Raw genomic sequence first — 23,661 nt, 5'->3', positions numbered from 1 at the left:
AAAGGAAAGGAAAGGAAAGGAAAGGAAAGGAAAGGAAAGGAAAGGAAAGGAAAGGAAACCTTTACCAATCTGAAAGACAATAAGTGGTAGAAAATATCTACCATAATTTTCTGTTTTAATAAGTACAACATTTGGAACATAAGCGAGTCTTGACAAAGCTAAGTAGTGATTCTGAATATTAGCTTTTTATGTACTGCCCTGTAGAGATGACCCAATGACTGTAGGATAAAGGTCATACTTGAAGAAAGCTTCGGGCCTCAGAACAAACCCTATGTTTATGAGTTCGAAGGGAGGAGGCTTGGACTCTGGGTCTAGCCAGTCGTCTTTCTTTAGGCTAGTGTTACATTCTCAGTAATTTACTTCAGATACGTCAGAAGAGCCATAGGATGCTGATCTGTGTGCAAGTTGACTTGAGTTTGTGCCCTGAGGCTTCTCCCTCTAGAGGCCATTATTGGCAAGCACTTCAAATGTGGCCTTCTAAATCAGTACCAGAGGGTTGATGAATTAGTATACTGAATGTTGGAAATAATTTTTCACTGATGAAACAAATGAGTAACAAGCAAGATATGAGGCTGACAAATAAGATTGAACAAGTGTCTCTCTGCCTTTCGTAATGTTTTGTTATCGGGGCGCCTGGGTGGCTCCGTCGATTAAGCGTCTGACTTCGGCTCAGGTCATGATCTTTCGGTTCGGTGAGTTCGAGTCCTGCGTGGGGTCTCTGTGCTGACAGCTCGGATCCTGGAGCCTGCTTCGGATTCTGTGTCTTTACCTCTCTCTCTGCCCCTCCCCCACGCGTGCTCTGTCTCTCTTGCTCTCAAAAATAAATAACACATAAAAAAAATAAGTAAATGTTTTGTTATTTATTTTACTTTAATTCCGGAGCAGTTAACACACACTGTTATATTCATAGCAGGAGTACAATATAGCGATTCAACAACTCTGTACATCTCTCCGCCTTTTTTTGAACAATGTTAAGAAGTAAGCTTGGTCGTATAACATTGCTGAAGTAGTGACTAGTCTTGAACTCCATCTGTTCCCGAATCATCCACCTAACTAAGTGATCTGGCTAGAACTGTGGCTGATTATGTCATTGTAACATAGGTGTGCTTGTAGCAGAGAGAAACTTTCCCGTGAAGGTTCCCACACAGTGCCCCAGTGGTTGGCGAGGACGGGACTCCACTGACCTTCCAGAAACGTTGGACTTTTGTGCCTGCTTGGTGACATGGCAGAATTCAATCTGAGACTCGCTTTCCTTGTAACATACCTCCTGGTGGTATGGCCACAGGGAGAGACAACCCACCATTTCTTTTTTTTTTTTTCTTAATGTTTATTTATTTTTGAGAGAGAGAGAGAGACGGAGAACAAGCAGGGGAGGGGCAGAGAGAGACAGAGTCACAGAATCTGAAACAGGCTCCAGGCTCTGAGCCGTCAGCCCGGAGCCACCGCGGGGCTCAAACTCACCAGCTGCGAGTTCATGACCTGAGCTGAAGTCAGACGCTTAACCCACTGAGCCACCCAGGCGCCCCAAGACTTTAGAGTTTTGTAACATACACATTCTTTCCCCCTAATCTATAGCAATCAGCACAACATCCAAATGAACAGTAACCCTTTAAAGGACCTACCTTCTGTTGGGCAGGGTGCTAGGTAAGGTGGTGTAGCACATCTCCATGTTCCTGAGAGATAGCAGTTATCCTTCAGATATCAGGGAAGGGGAGACAGGTGGGAGATGAGCCTCAGGAGATGATAGGACGCAGGGAGGCAGCTCTAGAAGGAGAGGAAAGCTGGCTGAAGCCCAGGCCTGTAAGCAAGGGGGCAAGGAGTAAGAAGCAAGAAGATCTGGCAGTTCAAAGGCTGGGGGTGGGGGTGGTGGGGTGGTTCCAGAACAACCAAGAAGGGCCAAAGAACTGGTAGGGATGTGAGTTCTCTAGGAACTCTTCGTGAGTGTCTTTTGCTCACAGTGGCCCAAAAAAGATACACCAAGACTTGTGAGGACCCCAGGGAGCAATGGGTGGGTGGGGATAGGGGAGAGGAAATAAATAAAGGGAGGCCCCATAGCAAGCTTCACCTGCTTTAGCAATTTTGCCTTGGGCAGAGTCTTCCTGACCTCACTTTTAACCTCACAGTGGCAATGCTAGGGAGAGAGGAAGCCAAACAGTTTCTCCGTACTGTCTCCTAACCCATCTCTTCCCCCAAAGCCCTCATCTAAGTGTAGAAAGAAGCTGGTTTGTTTGGTGGAAGTTTTATGATCTCAATTAACTACCGAGTTCCATGACAGGTTGAAAAACGTGAGATAAATTGAATAAGCTTCACGGGGCTCCTCATTAGGGCCAAGGGCTGACACTGCCATGAAATCAACATAGAACTTAGGTGCGGTTGGTAACCAGGGAAATGAGGTTTGCTTCAAACAAACCACCATGCTCGTAGAAGACAAATGGACTATGGGCAGATCCATTACCAAGAAGTGTCCTGGTTACGTAATGACACTTACACGCATCAAACAAAGCACAGTGGTGCTTTCCTCAGCCCTGGCCGTGTAACTGTCCTTTCTCTATGAGTAAAATATCCACTCATCCCGTCTGCCCCGTAGACAGGAAGGGAGGCAGAGAGTGGAGCGGAGCAATTACTTTGGAACCGGCTCCCCAAGTTAGAGAGTCTCTACTCAGAGATCCTCAAGAGACAGATAGCCATCTGGGTCTGTGTGGTTTAACATCCACTGACTTGATAGATTTTTCTTTTTAAATTTTTTTAATGTTTATTTTTGAGAGAGCGTGAGCAGGGTAGGGGCAGGGAGAGAAGAAGACACAGAATCCGAAGCAGGCTCCAGGCTCTAAGCTGCCAGCACAGAGCCGGAAGTGAGGCTCGAACTCACGAACTGTGAGGTCATGACCTGAGCCGAAGTTGGACGCTTAACCGACTGAGCCCCCCCCCCCCCAGCGCCCCAACTTGATAGATTTTTAAGATGCCTTCCAGCACTTTGATTTTGTGACCCTGATCTCTAAGGGAAATGTGAGATGCACAGACCTCCTTTCTAATTTGATGTGATGCTAGATTGCAAAGTCATAGTTGATGTTGGACACACAGCCTTATGTGCCTACTGCCGCGAGTTTTCAAAATCCCAGACCGAAGTGTAGCTGTTGGTATTGAGATCAGCTTTAATTTCTCTCCCCTTCTATCCAATCACAGGTAATCTTTAGATGGTGGAAGATCTCTCTGAGGAGTGAGTATCGATCAGCAAAGCCTGGAGAAGCAAAAGACACTCACGAAGAGTTCCTAGAGAACTCCCACCTCCAAGGTCAGAAAGGGAGCACATTACATATACTTACTGCTAAGTTCTCTTTACAATAGTGATAGATTTTCTTGCAGAAATATCCAACATATCATCATTTGAACTATTGATATGTAATTATGTACTTAAAGACAGAAAATTGTTAACATACCCTGAAATTTCTCTTGGGAAAAATCTCCCAAGTGTTTAAGGTTCTATAGGTTAACGTGTTCATTCCACTAATAATCTCAAATTGCGTAAATGTAATTTTTTGCTGTAGCATTTAATTATAATAGGTTTCCTTTAGTTAAAAATGAATTAAAAGCTTATGTGAAAATGTAATCAAATTCTCAAATCCTTGAACGCTTATGCATTTTGCATTTAAAATTGCTACCATTTTTTTCATTTTTCAGTTTTATTTTTTTTACATTTTTATTAATGATTTATTTTTTAATTTGCATCCAGGTTAGTTAGCATATGGTGCAACAATGGTTTTAGGAGTAGATTCCTTAATGCCTCTTACCTATTTAGCCCATCCCCCCCTCCTACAAACCCTCTAGCAACCCTCTGTTTGTTCTCTATGTTTAAGAGTCTCTCCTGTTTTGTCCCCCTCCCTGTTTTTATATTATTTTTGCTTCCTTTCCGTTATGTTCATCTGTTTTGTCTCTTAAAGTCCTCATATGAGTGAAGTCATATGATAGTTGTCTTTCTCTAATTTCGCTTAGCATAATACCCTCTAGTTCCATCCACGTAGTTGCAAATGGCAAGATTTCAATCTTTTTGATTGCCGAGTAATACTCCATCATATATATATATATATACCACACCTTCTTTATCCATTCATCCATTGATGGACATTTGGGCTCTTTCCATACTTCGTCTATCGTCGATAGTGCTGCTATAAACATTGAGGTGTATGTGCCCCTTTGAAACAGCACACCTGTATCTCTTGCTACCATTTTTTTAAATATCAAAGTTTGCTTCAAGAAATAACCTTGGGGTGCCTGGGTGGCTCAGTCAGTTGAGTGTCCAGCTTCGGCTCAGGTGATGATCTCACAGCCCTTGAATTTGAGCCCTGCGTTGGGCTCACTGCTGTCAGTGCAGAGCCTTCTTTGGATCCTCTGTCTCCCTCTCTCTCTGCCCCCCCCCCCAATAAATAAACATTAAAAAAAGAAAAGAAAAGAAAAAGAAATAGGCTTAATTAGGTAGCATGTGGACTAAATAGAAATTGCCCTGAGTTTCCCCTTTGCTTTTTTGCTTTTCACAGTATGAAAATTTCAAATACAAATCAAACAATGGTTTTTAACAAACTCTCATGTACCCATAACCTGGCTTCAATAATACTCAAAATATAGCCAAACCTCTACACAAAGCCACTGTTCCCACTGAATTCGTTTGCAGCAAATCTCAATTGTTACATCATTTTATCCCAAACTACTTGAGTATGTGTCTTTAAAAAGGATTCCTTTTAACTAAACTCCCTAATAATAATTTACTTTAATTATAAAAATTTAAAGCTAGAAGGCATTATAGAGATTTTTATTTCATTAGAAGTTAATATCAAGGACCTTTTACATATGCATTCTCATTTTATTGTTACAATATCCTTGTGAAATCACGAGCGTTATCCCATTTCACAGACGAGACTCAGAATGCTATGGTTTTCCAGGGCTTCACAGCTAACCTCAGACATTGCCAGAACTAAGCACTGAGAGCCAAAAAATCAAGTATATTAATCTTATTTTTAAAGACACCTTCTGGGTGGATCTTTGATAATCAAGCCTCTCAAAGATATTCTATATTTAAATTATAGCGTGTAATAATTGTTGTTTTAGACAGAGAGTAGGTTTTGTTTTGTTTTGTTTCATTAAATCTTTGAAAGTCTGGATTGATTGCCTTCAATTTCTGATATTGCATACATCTTTCTTTGTTAACCTCTTTACAGCGGGTATTTATAAAATGCATTAGTGGTTTAAAAAGAATCATGTTGGGGAAAGACTGTCCACTTTTTTTTTTTTTTTTAATTTCTTTCTTTTTTTAATGTTAATTTATTTTTGAGAGAGAGAGAGACAGAGCATGAGCAGGGGAGGAGAAGCAAGAGAGAGGGAGACACAGAATCCGAAGTAGGCTCCAGACTCTGAGCTGTCAGCACAGAGACTGACGCGGGTCTGGAACTTGCTAACTGTGAGATTATGACCTGAGCCGAAGTCAGCTGCTTAACCAACTGAGCCACCCAGGTGCCCCCCGCCCAGACTAGTAATTTTAAGATGGTTTTTCAAGCTAAGGGACCATGTCTTATTAATCATTACCTTTTCTTTTTTACATTAAAAAAAAAGTATTTTTGAGAGAGAGAGAGACAGAGCATGAGCAGGGGAGGGGCAGAAAGAGAGGGAGACAGAATCTGAAGCAGGCTCTAGGCTCTGAGCTATCAGCACAGAGCCCAATGCAGGGCTCGAACCCACGAACCATGAGATCATGACTTGAGGTGAAGTTGGACACTTAACTGACTGAGCCACTAGGTGCTCTGAAAATCTGTTTCCTTTCCCCTTCCCGCTTCTAGAGGCACCTACATTCCATGGTTTCTGGCCTCTTCTTCCATCTTCAAAGCCAGTGATGGCCTGTCCAATCTTTCTTGCTCTGACACTCCTTAAGTGGTCACATGTCCTCCTCTGCTGACTCTACCCCTCCTGCCTCCCTCCTTCCTTCCTAAGGACCTTCGTGATTGAATTGGGTCCACCCAGTTGATCTGTGAGATAGGTGATCTCCCCATCTCAAGACCTTTTTTTAATTTTTTCATTATTACTATTATTATGTTTATTTATTTTGAGAGAGAGAGAGAGAGAGAGAGACAGAGTGTGAGTGGGGGAGGGGCAGAGAGAGAGAGAGGGAGACACAGAATCCGAAGCAGGCTCCAGGCTCTGAGCTATCAGCACTGAGCCCAACTTGGGGCTGGAACCCAAAAGCCAAGAGATCATGACCTGAGCCAAAGTCGGACACCCAACTGACTGAGCCACCCAGGCATCCCTCTCAAGATCTTTAATCACACCTGCAGAGGCCCTTTTGCCATATAAGGTCACATATTCACAGCTTCTGGAGATGAGGATACAGGGCACCTTTGGCAGGGCCATTATGCTGCCTACCACAGTGATATGTGTCACAATCTAAATTGCAAAATAAAAAACATTGCTGAACCCCCCCCCCGATTTGCATTTATTTTTTAATTTTTTTAAGTAGTCTCTACACCCAACAGGGGGCTGGAACTCATGACCCCAAGATCAAGAGTCTGGTTTCCTACCAACTGAGCCAGCCAGCCGCTCCTAGATTTCCATCTTTAAAGGACAAAATTCACAAGTTTATTATTTAAAAAGTCATTCATGGGGGAACCTGGGTGATTCAGTTGGTTCAGCATCCAACCTGATTTTGGCTCAGGTCATGATCCCAGGGTTGTGGGATCGAGCCCCTAGTCCAGCTCTGTGCTGAGCTTGGAGCTTGCTTAAGATTTTGTCTTTCGGTCTACCCTCCCCCACCCCCACCCCCACTCAGGGGGTTTAGTCTCTTTGGATATCAGTTTCCTCAACTGTTGATAATGGAAATAATAAAAGCATTTCACGCATAGGGTCCTTATGAGGAGTAATTGAATGAAGTGCTTAGAATTTGCCAAACACATACCAACTGGCTATCACAGTTTTTAAAATTTGACAAGTGAAAATTCCTTCTCTCTTCCTCCAGGCTCTGTTCCCCTGAGGTAACTACTATAAATAACTTCATTCTTTGCATTTGAATTCTTTCTGCTTGGGATTGTTGTGTGTGTTTGTTTGCAGAAATAGAATCTTTCATTCCTTAATTTGTTTTTGCACTGATTATATTGTGAACATTTTTCCGTGAGCATACGTAAAGAAGTACCTTGTCCTTTTCCAAGACTGTATGGTATTTTATTGTAGAAACATACAATCCTCAATTGATGGGCATTTTCAAAAGCCTTTGGGCACATTCTGGGACGTATTTATCTTTGAACACTTACGTGAGAACTCCTGGAATTACTGGAACTAAAGAAATGTACATTATAATTTTGATAGAGTATTTTGAATATTTTTTAAAATTTTATTTTAATGTTTATTTATTTATTTTTGAAAGAGAGAGAGAGAGAGAGAGAGAGAGAGAGAGAGACAGAGAGAGACAGACCATGAGCAGGGGAGGGGTAGAGGGAGAGGGAGACCCAGAGTCTGAAGCAGACCCCAGGCTCCGAGTTGTCAGCACAGAGCTCGATGTGGAGCTTGAACCCATGACCCGTGAGATCAACACCTGAGCTGAAGTTGGACGCTTAACCAATTGAGCCACCCAGGCACCCCAGAGTTTGTTTTTTTTTTTTTTTTTTTAATTGAATCTAGAGTTCAGGGCTAACTTGACCGAGGATGGTACTTCTGTTAGCTGGCTTGAGTAGCACTGTCATGGGATACAGCACAAATGCCATCTATAATTTATTTGACCTTTATAATTATGCTAGTTTGGAAAGCATTTTAAATTGGGCGATTTGCATTATTTCAACTTTTATTCATAAAATGAGACTTCATTAATATTTTGCTGCCACCATATTTTAATTTTGAGTAATTCAAAGCTTGAGTAATTCAAAATGCCAATTACTTCACTGTTCTCTCACACACACAAAACTGTTCTCCGAAAAACTGCTGTATTAATTATACTCCATCCACCAGGATATGGTTTTCTTGCACCTTTGCCATCACTAATTAGATATTACTATTCTTTTTCATCTTTTGCAGCCAGATGGTGAAAATAGTGTCATATTTAATTAGCATTTTCCTGATAACTAGTAAGTTGAGCATCCTGTCATGTTTAATTACCATTTATATCCTTTCAGTAATTTGCCTGTCTGTATTCTTTGTCCGCTTGTCTATGAAGTTTGAATTTTTTTTTTCCTGAGACCTTAAAAAATCTGAAGAAACATCTATGGATTTTTTTTCCTCTCAGTTAAATAAATAGGAATAATCAGAAAATGAGCTATTAGAAATATTTTAAAAAACTGAGTCTAAGGCAAAAATCTGCCTATATAAACTCTACTCAAAGTGCTGATTCATGGGTTGAAGTTGAATCCAACCTAAAAATAAGTTGTTTTCCAACTTATGTCCCTTTTATAGTTGGTTGCTTTGATCTTCGAATGAGGTATAAGTAGTGGTTAAGTATTTAGGCCAATCCACAAAAATCCCTGTGATAAAACCAAATGGCTTCAACAACCGTATCTTGTGAACCAAACGACAAAGTTTCTTGTTTCTGCTGTTGCTTGTGAAAGGAAACGTGGGTGATATGGTGATGTAGTATAGACGTCAAAGAATGGAAATTCTCTTGGACATTTAGATGATTTATGAGGAAAATGGGACTGCACGTTTGAAATGGGGACTATAATGGAAAATTGATAACTCGAATAAATACTAATAATCCTGAAATATTGGCCTGTGGTCAGATTCTAAGAATATTGGTACACCGGAAATAAGAGAGTGGGAAACAGATGTTCTTACCTTATTCCCAAACCTGTGCCAGGCCCACACCATGGATCCGTGATCCATTTTCTCTGGGTTCCTTCTTCACTTAGCCTGTATCTCAGACTTTGACTTGGGACTTTATTTTCTCAGGCCTACCCACCACCTCTTAGTCAACTCCCCTCCTTCTCTCTGGCCTCTTCAATCAGCTGGTCCTTGTCTTCAGCCTGGATTTCTAGTTTCTGCCCGCCTGGGGTAGGGGTCTGTGGGTAGAGGTGGGGTAGGAGAGTGTTAGAGGCAAAAGCACTTCGAGGAAGTGTGGGAGCCTAGCTCTGGGCGACAGAGCAGGGAAAGCAGATCTGAGTAAGACTTGTTGTATTTTATTATTTTTTTATTGACTAATTTTTTGAGATAATACACATAGTAAAGCAAAAATTAAATCAGTTTAAAAAGATTTTTAAAATAGGGGCACCTGGGTGGCTCGGTCAAATGTCCAACTCTTGATTTCAGTTTAGGTCATGGGTCTCACTCTTCATGAGTTTGAGCCCCATGTCAGGCTCCATGCTGACAGTGTAAAACCTGCTTGGGATTCTCTCTCTGTCTCTCTCTCTCAATAACGTAAATAAACTTAAAAAACAAACAATTTTAGAATAAAAGTAAGTCTCCCTCTGATCTCATGTTCAGTTCCTGTGACAACCATCAGTAACAGTTTCTTGAATATCCTTCCAGAAATGGTCTATGCATATATACAAAATATATTAACCCAAAAAGAAGAATCTTATACATTGTGTTCTATACCTTGCCCTTTAAAAGCTTTAAAATTCAGAAATATCTTAAACCTACAAAACAGAAGAGAACCCAACACCAATAACAAAAGATGTTAGCATTTGTCACATTTACTTCATTTATCCAAATTATCAAATATGTTGGTGCATCTTGCTCATAATCTCCTCTTCTTTCAATGGCTGTAGTGTCTGTAGTGCTGTTCTAGTTTTCATCCCTTGACAATGATAATTTGTGCTTTCTCCTTTTTTTTTTTCTTTGTGGCCCCTCGTTAGGGGTTTATTTGTTTTATTATTTTTTTTCAAAGAACTTTTAGCTCTGTTAATTTTCTATTTATTTATTTATTTATTTATTTATTTTTTTTTTTTTTTTTTATTTCTAGCTGGTAACAAAGGATCAGAGAATCTACTCTAAATGGTTTTAACTTTGTTGTCATCTTTTCTCAGGGCCATATTAATCTCCCTTTATCATCCTAGTTTCATTATACATGCTGCTGAAGTGAGCACCATATTTACTTAATATCTTTTAAAAACATAAAATCATTACATATATAGTCAAATTTCTACCTCTTCCCTATTTTCCCTCCATTCCCTTCTACTGCGATTTTCATTTCCAAGGATATTCTATTATACATAAATAATATATACTATTTTTAGATGTTTAAAATTTTACATAAATGGCATCCTAATATATCATTTTCCAACTTTGCTTTATTATTCAACACTGGTTTTGAGATTTATTCATGTTGATGTATGTAGGTCTAGTTCATTCATCTCAGTAGTTAATGGTATTCTATTATATTATAAACCATAGTTTATTCAAACATCTCCCTTACTGAGGGTTGTTAGGTGGTTTCCACTTTTTGGCAACAGCACATCTTCATTTACCCTTGTGTAATGTGTGAATGTTTCTTTAAGTTGGGTGTGTAGAAGTGTATTTGTCAAGTTGTAGGATATGTGCCTCTTCAACTTTACCAGGGAATGACAATCTGCTCTCCAAGGGGGTTAAATCAATTTATACTCTTGTTGGCATTTTATGAGAGATGTTATTTCTTTATATTCCTACCAACATTTGCTGTAATCAGAGATACATGTTAATTTTTGCCAAACTGGGTGTGTAAATTCCCTGATTATTAATGAGGTTGAATATCTTTTCTTACATTTATTAACGATGTGGGTCTTCCCTTCTGAGAAGTGCTAATTCACTTCTTTGCCTATTTCCACTTTTTGGTTGTTTATCCTTTTTTCTATTGATTGTAGGAATTTTTTTACATGCATATTTTGAATACTAAGTTTGGTTAAATGTGCTGCAGAGGTCTCACCAAGTTTTTGGTTCATCTTATCACCTTGTTTATGTGTTTTTACCCATATAGAGGTTTGCAATTTTAATGTAGTTCAAATTTGTCAACCTCTTTTTATAAATGTTTTTGAAAATGATTTATTTATTTAAAAAAAGTTTATTTATTTATTTTGCAAGAGAGCGAGAGAGCACGGGAGGGGCAAGGGAGGGGCAGGAGAGGGGCAGAGAGAGACGGAAAGAGAGAATCCCAAGCAGGTTCCACACTGTCAGTGCAGAGCCCTCCTTGGGGCTTGATCTCACCGATCATGAGATCATGACCTGAGCTGAAATCAAGAGTCAGATGCTAACTGACCGAGCCACTCAGGCACCCCTTGTCAGTATTTTAATATATGGCTTATACTTTTGTGTTTTAAGACATCTTTCCCTTCTCTGATTTCGTGAGGATATACTCCTATTTTTAATTGAATTATCTTACAACTTGTTCCTCATATTTTAGTCTTTAACTTATCTCAAGTTTATTTTTGGCTATGATGAGATGAGAAGTTTTACGTTTTTTCTGTATTTATAGGACAGGATCTTTAGTTTGTCTCCCACCAACACTACACTGCTTTAATTACCGTCTTTATAGTAAGTTTTCTTACCTGCTAAAATGAATTCATCTTCCTCCTCCTCCTTTTCTTTACAAAAAAAGAACTGTTTACCTGTTCTTGACTTTTTACTCTGCATATGAGTTTTAAGGCCAGCTGGTAAAGCTATGCAAAGATCCCTGTTGAGATTTTAATTGGAATTGGGTGGAATTTCTAGATTTTTGAGGAGAGAATTGTCATCCTTTGGTCTTCTCAAAATGAGCATGGTATAGGTCTCCATTGATTTAGGTCTTCTTTTACGTAGAGTTTTAACGTTTTCTTCACATCGGTCTTATTTGACCTTTAAACATGTTTTGCTCAAATTCTTCCTGGGTAGTTGGTGATTTTTTTTTTTTTTTTTTTTGTAGCTATGAGTAGGATCATGTAGGGGCACTTGGGTGCCTCAGCCGGTTAAGCTTCTGACTCTTGGTTTTGGCACAGGTCATGATCTTGCAGTTTTGTGGGTTCGGGCCCCACATGAGGCTCTGAGCTGCTGTCGATGGGCAGGGAACCTGCTTGGGATTCTCTCTCTCTCTCTCTCTCTCTCTCTGCCCCTCCCCCACCCATGCTGTCTCTGTCTCCCTCAAAATAAACACACTTTTAAAAAAAGAATAAAATCAGGTAAAAAATCCACTTTAATTCTGTTTTAAGTTTTAAAGATTAAAATTTGAAACGATTAAAATTCTGTTTTAAGATTATGTAAAACTTGGATGTGTTTCCCAAGTCAAAAGTGTAAAACAATGTACATACAGAGGTTTGGTTTCGTCCCTATCTGTTCCGCCTTTTCCTTCCCTTTCCCTGGGCTAACCGCTTGTGTTTGTTATGGCCATTTTCAGTGATTCTTTGTGCCGATATAAACAAATTCATATACATATGTGTTTGTATCCCCTTACTTGTTATACAAATGGTAGCGTTCTACCCCTACCGTTTCCACCAGTATATCCTGGAGATCACTTCATGCCTCTAGAGATCTTCCTCCCCCTCCTCTTCCTTCTTCTTTTCTTTCACAGCTGCATAGTATTTCTTTGTGTGAATGCACCAGAATCCTAGTGATGAAATCTTGGGTTCTTTCCAATCTTGTGATAATACGAAGAGTGCCAAAATGCATAACCTTGTGCATGGGTTGTGTCATATTTAGGCAATATGTTTGTGAGATTACTGGGTCAAAAGACAAATGCATATTAAGTCATCACTTTGAATTAATTGTTGCTGGTATACAGAGAAGCGATGCTGACCATTTTCAGTAGAATTCCTTTTTTTGTTTTACTTTTTTTTCTAAATGTTTATTTATTTTTGAGAGCGAGAGAGAGAGAGCGAGAGAGCACAGAGCCCGACGTGGGGCTCGAACTCACAAACTGCAAGATCATGACCTGAGCCGAAGTCGGACGCTTAACCGACTGAGCCACCCAGGTGCCCCTAGAATTTCTTTTTTTTTAAATGTTTATTTAATTTGAGAGAGAGCGAGAGCAAGAGATGGTAAAGGAGAGGGGCAGAGAGAGAGGGAGAAAGAGAATCCCAAGCAGGCTCCTTGCTGTCGGCACAGAGCCCAATGTGAGGCTTGTTCTCATGAACTGTGGGGTCATGACCTGAGCTGAAATCAAGAGTTGGATGCTTAACTGACAGAGCCACCCAGGTGCCCCAATTTTCTAAGAGTTTTTATTCATAAATAGGGGTTAGAACTAACGAAATAATTTTTCTGTATTTTTGAGATGATCATTTTTCCTCCTATTTGTTTATATGGTGAATTATATTAAATAGTCTTCCAAAGTTATTGCATCCTTGGATTATCCTGGGATTAACTATCCTGGTCACAATTTATCTATTTATTTTATATATTGATAGATTGAATTTCCTAGCATTTTATTTAGAATTTTTGCCATGTATGCTCCTGATTTTCCAGATGCAAATTTTCTTCTTGCCTACCATCATTTCTAGTTTAAGCAACCTCATAATGTGAGTTGGGGGTTTCCTTCTACTTCTATTCTTTGGGACAAACTACCTAAGATATGGATTGTCTGTTCTCTGGGAGTTTATTAAAGGCTCACAAGCAGTGTAGATCTGAAGCTTTGCTTGACGGTTTTCCTCTTTAATCCAATCAGTGGTTTCAAATTTTTTACTGGTTATAGTCTCTCAGGTTTTCTTTTTCTTCTTGAGTCAGAATTGATAAATTATATATTTCTGAGGGGTTGTCCAGTAGGTCTGATTTTATGTTAGTTAGTGTAACAATATTTCTAAGTCCCTGTTGTAGCCAATTCTTCATGAGTCTTGGGCTTCACCTCCTGGGCTCTTGGTTCCATCGTCTGAGCCATCTTCCTTGTCCACAAAAGATAACCCATCTTTGCAGGTTTTGTTTTCTCAGCCTACTTCCTGCTGATAGGAATTTGAGAGTCCAAAGTCTTTTTCCTTTTCCACTGCCTCTGACCCTTCCAGTTCAAGCTGGCAGGCGGTGTTTCTACCGGTAGAATTCTCTGAAAACTTCATGTGTTGTCTATTGCTGTTACTGGGGTTCACGCCATTAAACAAAACCACACCTACACACCTTTGTTTTTTTTGTTTTGTTTTGTTTGTTTGTTTGTTTTTATTTTTATTTATTTATTTATTAAAAAAAAATTTTAACGTTTATTTATTTTTGAGACAGAGAGAGACAAAGCATGAACAGGGGAGGGGCAGAGAGAGAGGGAGACACAGAATCTGAAACAGGCTCCAGGCTCTGAGCTGTCAGCACAGAGCCCGACGCAGGGCTCGAACTCACGGACCATGAGATCATGACCTGAGCCGAAGTCAGACGCTTAACCGACCAAGACACCCAGGCGCCCCTGTTTTTTGTTTTTAGATAAGCCCTTCTTTAACTTGGTTTCTGTGCTTGCCTCCTGAGTGGCAATACCCTTCAGCTTTTTGAAATCTCTAAAATTTGACTGAATGGTTTTTAACAAAGCATTTTCCAGCCACGCCCTCAGCTTCATCTTCAGACCATATTTTCCTGAGATTTTTCCAAATTTGACTTTTGCCTGAGAGGCGTTCCTTAATTTTTTTTTTTAATTTTTATTATTTTTGTTTTTTTTTTTTAATTTAAATTAAAAAAATTTTTTTTTAATTTACATCCAAATTAGTTAGCATATAGTGCAACAATGCTTTCAGGAGTAGATTCCTTAGTGCCCCTTACCCATTTAGCCCATCTCCCCTCCCGCAACCCCTCCAGTAACCCTCAGTTTGTTCTCCATATTTATGAGTCTCTTCTGTTTTGTCCCCCTCCCTGTTTTTATATTATTTTTGCTTCCCTTCCCTTATGTTCATCTGTTTTGTGTCTTAAAGTCCTCATATGAATGAAGTCATCTGATTTTTGTCTTTCTCTGACTAATTTCACTTAGCATAATACCCTCCAGTTCCATCCACGTAGTTGCAAATGGCAAGATTTCATTCCTTTTGATGGCCGAGTAATACTCCATCATTTATTTATACCACACCTCCTTTATCCATTCATCCATCGATGGACATTTGGGCTCTTTCCATGCTTTGGCTATTGTTGATAGTGCTGCTATAAACATGGGGGTGCATGTGTCCCTTCAAAACAGCACACCTGTATCCCTTGGATAAATGCCTAGTAGTACAATTGCTGGGTCGTAGGGTAGTTCTATTTTTAGTTTTTTGAGGAACCTCGATACTGTTTTCCAGAGTGGCTGCACCAGCTTGCATTCCCAAGGCATTCCTTAATTTTAGCATTGTTTGCCATCTGACGAGGCACAGAATATTCTGGACCAGCAAATCCTGGCAGCTTTGTAAGAAACCTTCTTTAGCTTCTCTCTTTGCTCTCACATTTTACTTTAAGCAGCAAGAAGAAATCAGACAGCATGTTCAACACCTTGCTTGGAAATCTACATAGCTGAATCACATCTCCTTAAGTCTGTTTCCTGCTTTGCATATCTCAGTAGGCAATAATGAACTTTCTGCCACTACATGACAAGGATCTGTCCTCCAGTTTTTAATAATATTTTCTTCACTTTCCTTTAAACTCTTGCCTATAAAGCCTCCTCAGAGTCCATCAAGCCTCTACTGACAGCTATTAATTAATTAATTATACTATTTATTGAAAGCTCTTCATCCTTGGACTTAACACCCTCCTCAAACTCATTCGGAGTTTCTGTACAATTGCCAATTTCAAAGCTACTCCCACATCGTGGGTTTCCATTATGGCACCACAACACTTGGAGGCACCCAAATTTTTATTGTCTATTGTTGTGTAACAAATTACCCTGAAACTTAATTGGTTAAAACAATAATAAATGTTTATTAACTCAAACGGTTTCTGTGGGTCAGGAATTTGAGAGCAGCTTATCTCCATCGTGCGATTCAGGGTCTTGTATGGTGTCGTGTGGAGCCTCGGTCATCTGAAGGCTCGACTGGGGCTTGAGGCTCGAATCCCTTGAGGACTCACATAGATGGCTGACAAATAAGTGGTGGTTGTAGCTGGGAAGTTTCAATTTCTTTCCCCATGGGCCTGTCCAGAACACTGCTGAGCATTGTTAGCAAATGGCAGTTGGCTTCTCCCAGGGTGAGTGATCCCAGAGGCAGCAGCAAGACAGAATGCCCTCTGTCTTTTACGACCAAGACTTGGAATGTCGTTCATACACTATCCTATTGGTTACATAGGTCACCTCTAATTCAGTGTGGGAGGGAGACACAGAAAAATGAGCCTAAGAGAAGAGAATCTGTGGTGCCACCTTGGAGGCTGGTCGCCACATAGTCCAACATGAAGACAGCGATTTTGCTTTTCAAAATGGATTTTGTTTTACTTTTTTGTTGTTGTTGTTATTTCGAAAGAAATAAATGTTGGTTACATACAAATGAACACAAATACTTTTATATATCATTTTGTATATCCTTTTTAATTATACATTTTATAGTATAAATACTTTTATATATCCTAAAATACTGGTATATATCCTTTTCTAGTTTTTACATTTTGAGGACTTTACTGGTAGAGAATTCCTAAAGTAAATCTGAGTCTTCATTGAACATGTTTTCCTGGCATTGTAAAACGGACAAACATCTCCAGTTATATTAAGGGATGTTTTATTGCACTCAGGGCTTCTCTTCTCCCTCCAATAAGTAAGCACCACTTTTTCCTCTTATTCTGCTGGTGGGCTAGGAGTTGTCCACAATAACTATCCTTTAGAGTTGACGGGGCTGCTTTTCCCTGAGGAAAGCCCTTGGACTTTCGAAGTGCCTTGAATTGGAACCACTTGGGATTCAGAAGCAACTAAAACCCTTAATGCCCTAGAGTGCTTGACTGACCAGTTCGGGAGAGAAATCACATATGCCTGGCTCTTCCAAGTTGCACAGTTAGAGTTTTTGCATAAATATGGTCCACACCTTACATCCATTCTGAAATCGGAGACCCATCAACCAGTTGAATCAGTTCTGCCAACTCCTACAGGGGGCCCAGTGTTCCTGACAGCTCCATCCCGCTTGCTCCAGGAGGAATGTTCCAGGCTGAGGAAGGAAGGTGGTCCCCCAAATCTTGGGTATTTAGTCTCATGTAGAGTAGAGAGTTCTCTGTCTTTGAAGAACAGGTCTCTAGAAAGGCTAGTTATAGTGGTGCTTTCAGAGTCCGAATGGAAAACATGAGCCTCAGGAAACCAAAAACGTCCCTGCTTTGGGATCCCTGGAATCCACATGCTTATTCCATCATCACAATGTTTTCCTCTCTTGTATAAGGAGGTAGCGTGCTTTCCTTCCTTCTTCCCTTCCTTCCTACCTAGATTTAAAAGAATTACACTGGTAATACAGGTTTATTGTAGAAATATTAGAAAACACAAATAAACAAAAGGAAGCGAAGTGAAAGTCACCATCCAGATTTAACCACGTTAAAATTTGAATATATATCCTTCCAAACATTGAAGGTTTCTCAGGGTTAAAAAAAGAACCAAGCTAGTACTTTCTTGCACTGAACATGCTTAGGTAGGACCATTATGCGGGCTGATTCTTTGTGAACTTTTCCCTAACTTGGAAATGACTGAAAAAGTATACAAAATATTAGGCAAAAGTTAATGCAATTTTCATGAAATAGCCACCTATTTTCCTCTTTCTATTTTTTTTCCCCTATTATGTAAAGATGGGGATGAAAGAAGGTAAAGAGGAAAGAAGAAAGTTTGGTGGAGAAACACGTTTAACAATGAGAGAAGAAAAATCAACTCAAATGAAGAGATTTTAACATGTTTCGGGCCAATCAGGGGAGAGGGAGGGTGGCAGAAAACCCACGTGGACCAGCATCTTTGCCCAGTCAGGGATGAGGCTAAGGAAGGCACTGAGACTAGTTAAGTCAGCTGTCTGAACTGGTGCTGATGAAATCAAGGGATGCAGTTCATCACTGCGTTCAACAGTGAGTGTCCCTCAAAGGTTCTGATCTCACCGCGGGGACAGCGGTTGGAAACAAATGTCTCACAAAGGCATATCACGAGTCCCAGAGGCAGCTTGGTGACAGTAGGAATGACTTGGTCTAATCCAACATTACCCCCCGGGGGAAAGAATGCCCTAAAGCCCGTCTTACTGATACAGGTCGTGGTTTTTACCTGACTGCACATGATAACCTTGTTGGTTTGTTGGTTTCTTTGAATTGCAGTTCAAATTGCCTTAATATTTGGTGCAAGAGTATTAGACTATGTCTTCAATTTATGTGAAGGTAAATTTGACTTCCTTGAACGGCTCTCAGACAATTTGCTCCTGAGTATCATTTCTTATCTGGATCTTGAAGATATTGCCAGGCTTTCTCAAACATCACGCAGATTTGCAAAGGTAACAGATAATTATTTTGTGTCTATAAAGGTTTTTCCTTGTGCTTCCTCAAAGTTTTAATTTTTTCTTTCTTTTCTCTTTATTCTTCCTTTCCTTTCCTTTGCTTTCCTTTCCTTTGCTTTCCTTTCCTTTGCTTTCCTTTCCTTTGCTTTCCTTTCCTTTCCTTTCCTTTCCTTTCCTTTCCTTTCCTTCCCTTCCCTTCCCTTCCCTTCCTTTCCTTCCTTCCTCCCTTCCTCCCTTCCTCCCTTCCTTCCTCCCTCCCTTCCTTCCTTCCTTCCTTCTTCTCTTTTTAAACATAGCAGTGGTTTATTGTTTGCATTTATTTTAGCAAGCATTTGTTGAATACTTAATCATGAGCACTGTTTTAAGCACAGAGGCAGCAGAGGTGAAAAAACATTATTCCTGCCCTCCAGAAATTTACAGTCTAATAGGAGAGATCCAAACAAATACAAATTATTACAATTTAGTGTCAACAGTTCAACAAGGGATGCGTGTATGAGGTACAAAGACAGTGCAAAGTCATTTCCTCTGCCAGGCTTCACAGAAAGGGTTATTTTATTTGGGTTTTCGGGAGGAAAATAAGAGTTCACCAGGTGGTCTGGAAGACTAGGGGCATTTCAGGTCAAGGGGCATTCCAAGTTCAGGCAGAGGCATGGCCACATGAAAGAATAAGGTAAGTAGTGGCTGCCCCTTATGTACCTCCATTTCTTCCACTAACCGTCCTTTGCAGAATTATCTATGCACGGTGTGGATGGTTTTGGAGAATTGTTCTTCATGATGTTCTCATGAACAGGTTCTTCAGCCTGTTCTCCATGCCCCAGGCTGACCAAATGGACTCTCTCACTACTCTGAATCCTCAGCAGAATGACACGAGATCAGAAGACACGCTTGGTGCAATGTCAGGGCCTTGATGCAACCATTATTGGTTCCTCTCCCTGGATCCTAGAAGGTGCCTTGGTTCCTGCCCCTTTAGCTCTTCTTAGACACTCATACTGTCCTTCCATTAAATCCTTTTTCGGCTGAAATTAATCAGCCAAAATTTCTTCTTGAAATGGAAGAAACCTAGCTTAGTGTTTAGTTACAATATACTGGGGCACAATGACCATTTATAAAAGAGCATGCAACGTTTCCCAGATGACTTAAATCATAATCTCTTTTTTTAAGACAGTATTCATCTATTTTTATTTTATTTTATTGTATCTTATTTTATTTTACTTTGTTTCATTTCGTTTCATCTCATTTCTATTTTATTTTATTTTATTTTATTTTATTTTATTTTATTTTATTAAATAGGCTCCACACCCAATGTGGCACTTGAACTCAGGACCCTGAGATCAAGAGCTGCATGCTCTACCGACTGAGCCAGCCAGGCGCCCCTAAATCATAATAATCTTATTATCTAGAGAGCCAATGCTTTTTTCACAATCATGCCATAATATTTCTTGATTTTCGTATATTAATTTAAAATAATATGTTTGATATTATTTGATGTATCCCCTTTGAGAATAAAAGCATATATTTTTTACTGGGTTTTCCCCCTAAAAATGGAGAGCCAGAAGCAAGTGTTAGAGCAGTCACTGTATATTTTTTTGCCATTAAAAAGTGTATTAACGTGAAGGTCGGCTGCTGATAAGAAGCTGATTATTCATACTTTCGGTGCAGAAGAATTTAAAATACATAAAATATACTAGTGGGGATCTATGGAAAGCTTTTGCTAGGGCCTGCGCTTGTTCCTGAAATGAAATGGAAGAATTTGACAGAAAATGGCAGCAACTGCAGTGTCTTCTGGAATTATTCCTTGTGCCGAGCACCTGTCGTCCTTCTAGGTTTTCTCACTTCCACTCTCGATTACTCTCCCTCTCAGTGTCCTGCCATTATTTCAGTGCGGTCTTGGAAATACCCTCCGTAATTTACCTGCTGCTCTAAAGTAAGGCTTTTCTAGGTTGCTGATTTCAGCTCTCAGTATCCTTGCAGAGCAGAATTATTAGGAGACGGAGCCTGGTCCAAGGCTGCTGCTGTTTTTCTTTCCAAGCAATATTCACCACTCATTTCTATCTTCGGTCTACATTTTATCTGGACACCATTTACTTACTTTTCACTTGCATTTAGAAACGATTTTTATTTACCTGTTTGTCCTATCATTTATTTACTACATTATCTTATTAGTGAAAAGAAAAAACCTTCCTTTTCCAATTCCTGCGGACAAATTTATTAGCAAGTTATTTGTGACTGCGTCCAACCCTTTCCTCTGATCTCGGGGAGGGAGGTGTTCCTCTCTTGTGCGAGGCCCGGGCCACCTGCCACCTGGCTCCAAAGTCCAACCTGGGGAACTTCAGTCTGTCGCTCATCTCCTTTCTCTTCTGTGTTGTTGCTGCTGTTTTTAAAAGCATTTTCTGTTTATAAATAATTTTAGATCTGTAAGTGTCGCAAAGGCAATACAGAGGGTTCGCATATGCTAACATCTTACGTAACCGGGACATTTATCAAAACTAAAGCAATTAATATTGATATAATACTGTTATGGGATAGCCATAGACTTTATTCGTATTTCATCGTTTTTTCCACTAATGTTCTTTTGCCGTTCCAGGATCCAGTCTGGGATACTATGTTGCATTTAGTTCCTATCTTGAAATCTTTCTTTCAATTGTTTTTTCCTCTCCGTGCATTAATTTTCTCAAATCAGTCTTCATCCTGCAGAAACCAAAAACTCTTGACTCTATTTGTAGCCAATCTCTTTCCTCTCCTCCTTGGGAAAACAAAACAAAACAGTTTACAGAACAATTCACCCTCAGCGAACTAGCGTCATCAATAGAAGTGAGATTGTATAATCCATGATGAAATGAGAACAGTAAGTAAATGAGGTATGAAGAGCTGGTTATCAGGCTAAATTTATTCCATTTAAATGATCATCCTTTCTTGGAGGTTAGGCCTTCCTATCCTGGGGAGAGTTAAAATGCCCCCCCTTTTTTTGTATTAAATAGTGACCTTAAAATGTGATCATTTTAACAAATTATCCTTATTGGAAAAATAAAAAAATTGGCTACCTTATTTTGGTTCTTAATTTTGTTTCTAGAAATTTCACTGGTCTTCCAGCAGCCTAAGTATTCCAAATGCCACTAGTCCACGGTCACCCTACCTCATCGTCTGTTCCCTCCTCTATCCGTGCCTCCTAAATATCCCTGGCCTCGTTCACAGTGACCCTCTCCTTGTCGCATCTAAAGGACCTATTTCGGGCCTTCCTCTTCCTGACCCATCTCTGCTTCCAGGATTCTCTGCTGGGTTTTCTCGTGGCCATCCCTTCACTGGCCTGTCTTCCATGCGTGGCCGTAAAATGCACTGCAGTCATGTCACTATCCTGCTTGGTGACCCTTAGTGACTTCCCGTCATTTCCTGAACGAGGTCCAGACTTTTAGCTGCCACATCAGGCAATGGTGCCCTGGCCTTGCCTCCTGCCCATGGCCCCAACCAGGTAAATTATTTGCAGCTCTCTTGCGCGCTGTTCCCTCTTCCAGGAAAGTCCTCCTTCGGACCCGCCACTCTTAACAGCCACCATCTGCTCTTGCTCTGATTCCATGTTGACCCAACCACAGGGCTTCCGTGGGTACGCACCTGAAAGTCTGGCTGCCGGATGATTATATTTCTCAGGGTAAAACAAGGGGCATCCTCTGGGAGCTTGGCTAACACGAGCACACCCCTGAGGGGTAAATCCGAGGCCAGGGGGTATGGGAAGGTCAGCCCGAGGGCCAGCCCTGGGATTGCTAGGAGCTCATTTAAGGTCATGCTGCCACAGGGGACCTGCCTGGGGGCCTGCTGGCTTGCCCCAGGTGGCACCAGACCTTGACGGTATCCTTTTTCTGCAAACTGCAGCAGATTAGACTCAAAGAACGTCCCCCTCAGCTAGATGAGACACTGAAGCCCAGACAGCACAGGGACAATGGTGACCGGTATATTCATCTTGGTTGTGCCTCGGGAACAGTTACAGGCTCCCTATGACCGTGATTCCCAAGTCTGCCAAGTAGGCGAGGCACCTAGGGAGCAGGTGAAAATAGAGGGGCTAGGCCCACACCCCGAGGGGGGGTAGGCGGGTCTGAGGTGGACCCAGCATCCGTGCTCTTGATGTGTTTGCTTATATTTACAGCAACCCAATTCTGAGTTCAGTCCAAGAATTTGACCGGCTGATATTAAAATAGTACATATAGGAGCACCTGGGTGGCTCAGTTGGTTGAGCCTCCGACTTCAGCTCAGGTCATGATCTCACAGTTCATGAGTTCGAGCCCACATCGCTGCTGTTAGCCCAGAGCCTGCTTCAGATCCTCTGTCCCCTTCTCTCTCTACCCCTCCCCAACTCGAGCTCCCCCCCCACCACCCAAAAGATAAATAAAACATTAAAAAAAGCTACAGATAAAAGGTCTCTAAAAGGCTGGAAGTTAGGGGTGGGTGGGTGGGTGGGTGGGGTATTTTCCTATCTTTACTGTGTACAGGTATTGTGGGGTGTTTTGCTTCGATTATTATGCAAGAAGAATCTTAAGTGATTATGGCTCATTACACTATTCATTTCTATTTGTAATTCACTCTTTTCCCTTATTGGAGTACTTTTAGAGTAGGATGAGAGTATAGGGAAGTATAAAAGTAAACAGTCCTGGCTGCTTTCTGCTCAAAACCGAGTGTGGTGGTGTCCTGACAGACAGCTGGGTTCTGTTCTTCGATCAGCCACTTCCCACTATGAGCCGTGGGCAGCGCCCTTATCCTTTCAGAGCCTTAATTTCCCCCTTTGTAAAAGGAGAGGTCTTAACCAGTTAAGCCCTGGGATCCCTTTCAACTTTCAGATAGCATCGTGTGTTAAGTTCATGCACCACCGCCAGGGGGAGCTAACTCCACGATTAGCTGTGCCTTGGATCAAAGCCCCTGGAACCATAGTCATGATGTAGACCTTGTGTTTTTCAGCCTGGCATCTCCCAAGCTAAGAGCCCCAGGACTTGGGAGGCTTAGATGAGGGTATTTTGTAGACTAATTTGTAGTATAAGACAAATCGTAAATATTTCCAATATAAAATATGAGTCACGAATGGAGTTACACTGGTGGAGATTTCAGCTCTCTTTTGAGAATTCTTTTCGTTTCCTCCAAACCTCATAGTTTTCTCCCATAATCTTCATTATAGGAGACACACTCAGATATCCTGGAATGTGTCGTGTTGGTAATGGGGTAGTCATCCTCGTGTGAGAGTTCAAATCTTTTAAAGGAGGATCAGAGGATCCGTTTTGTTTTGTTATTATTAAGACATTTTCTGAGAGTTTCCCTTTGTCGTTTGTGTTTAGAATATGTTGTGATCTGAGTTGGGAAATCAGACCTGGAGGGACTGTTGAAGATAGGATGACAAATGACGAATATCAAAATGTTTGGGGGG

General features: G+C 40.6%; 1 protein-coding gene across 1 annotated transcript in view; it reads left to right on the top strand.

Moving 5' to 3' along the window:
- FBXO36 (F-box protein 36) overlaps window positions 1-23,661 on the top strand; it is an 87,138-nt gene that overhangs the window by 54,188 nt on the left and 9,289 nt on the right. The window contains exons 2-3 of the mRNA XM_049614768.1: window positions 3,184-3,292; window positions 18,085-18,257. Of these exons, the coding sequence (XP_049470725.1) occupies window positions 3,184-3,292; window positions 18,085-18,257 (282 nt within the window). The remainder of the gene's footprint in view (window positions 1-3,183; window positions 3,293-18,084; window positions 18,258-23,661) is intronic.

This window comes from Panthera uncia (assembly GCF_023721935.1).
Source record: "Panthera uncia isolate 11264 chromosome C1 unlocalized genomic scaffold, Puncia_PCG_1.0 HiC_scaffold_3, whole genome shotgun sequence".
NCBI lineage: Eukaryota > Metazoa > Chordata > Mammalia > Carnivora > Felidae > Panthera > Panthera uncia.
Note: the sequence above shows the minus strand (reverse complement) of the source record. Positions and strands in the feature narration are given on the sequence as shown.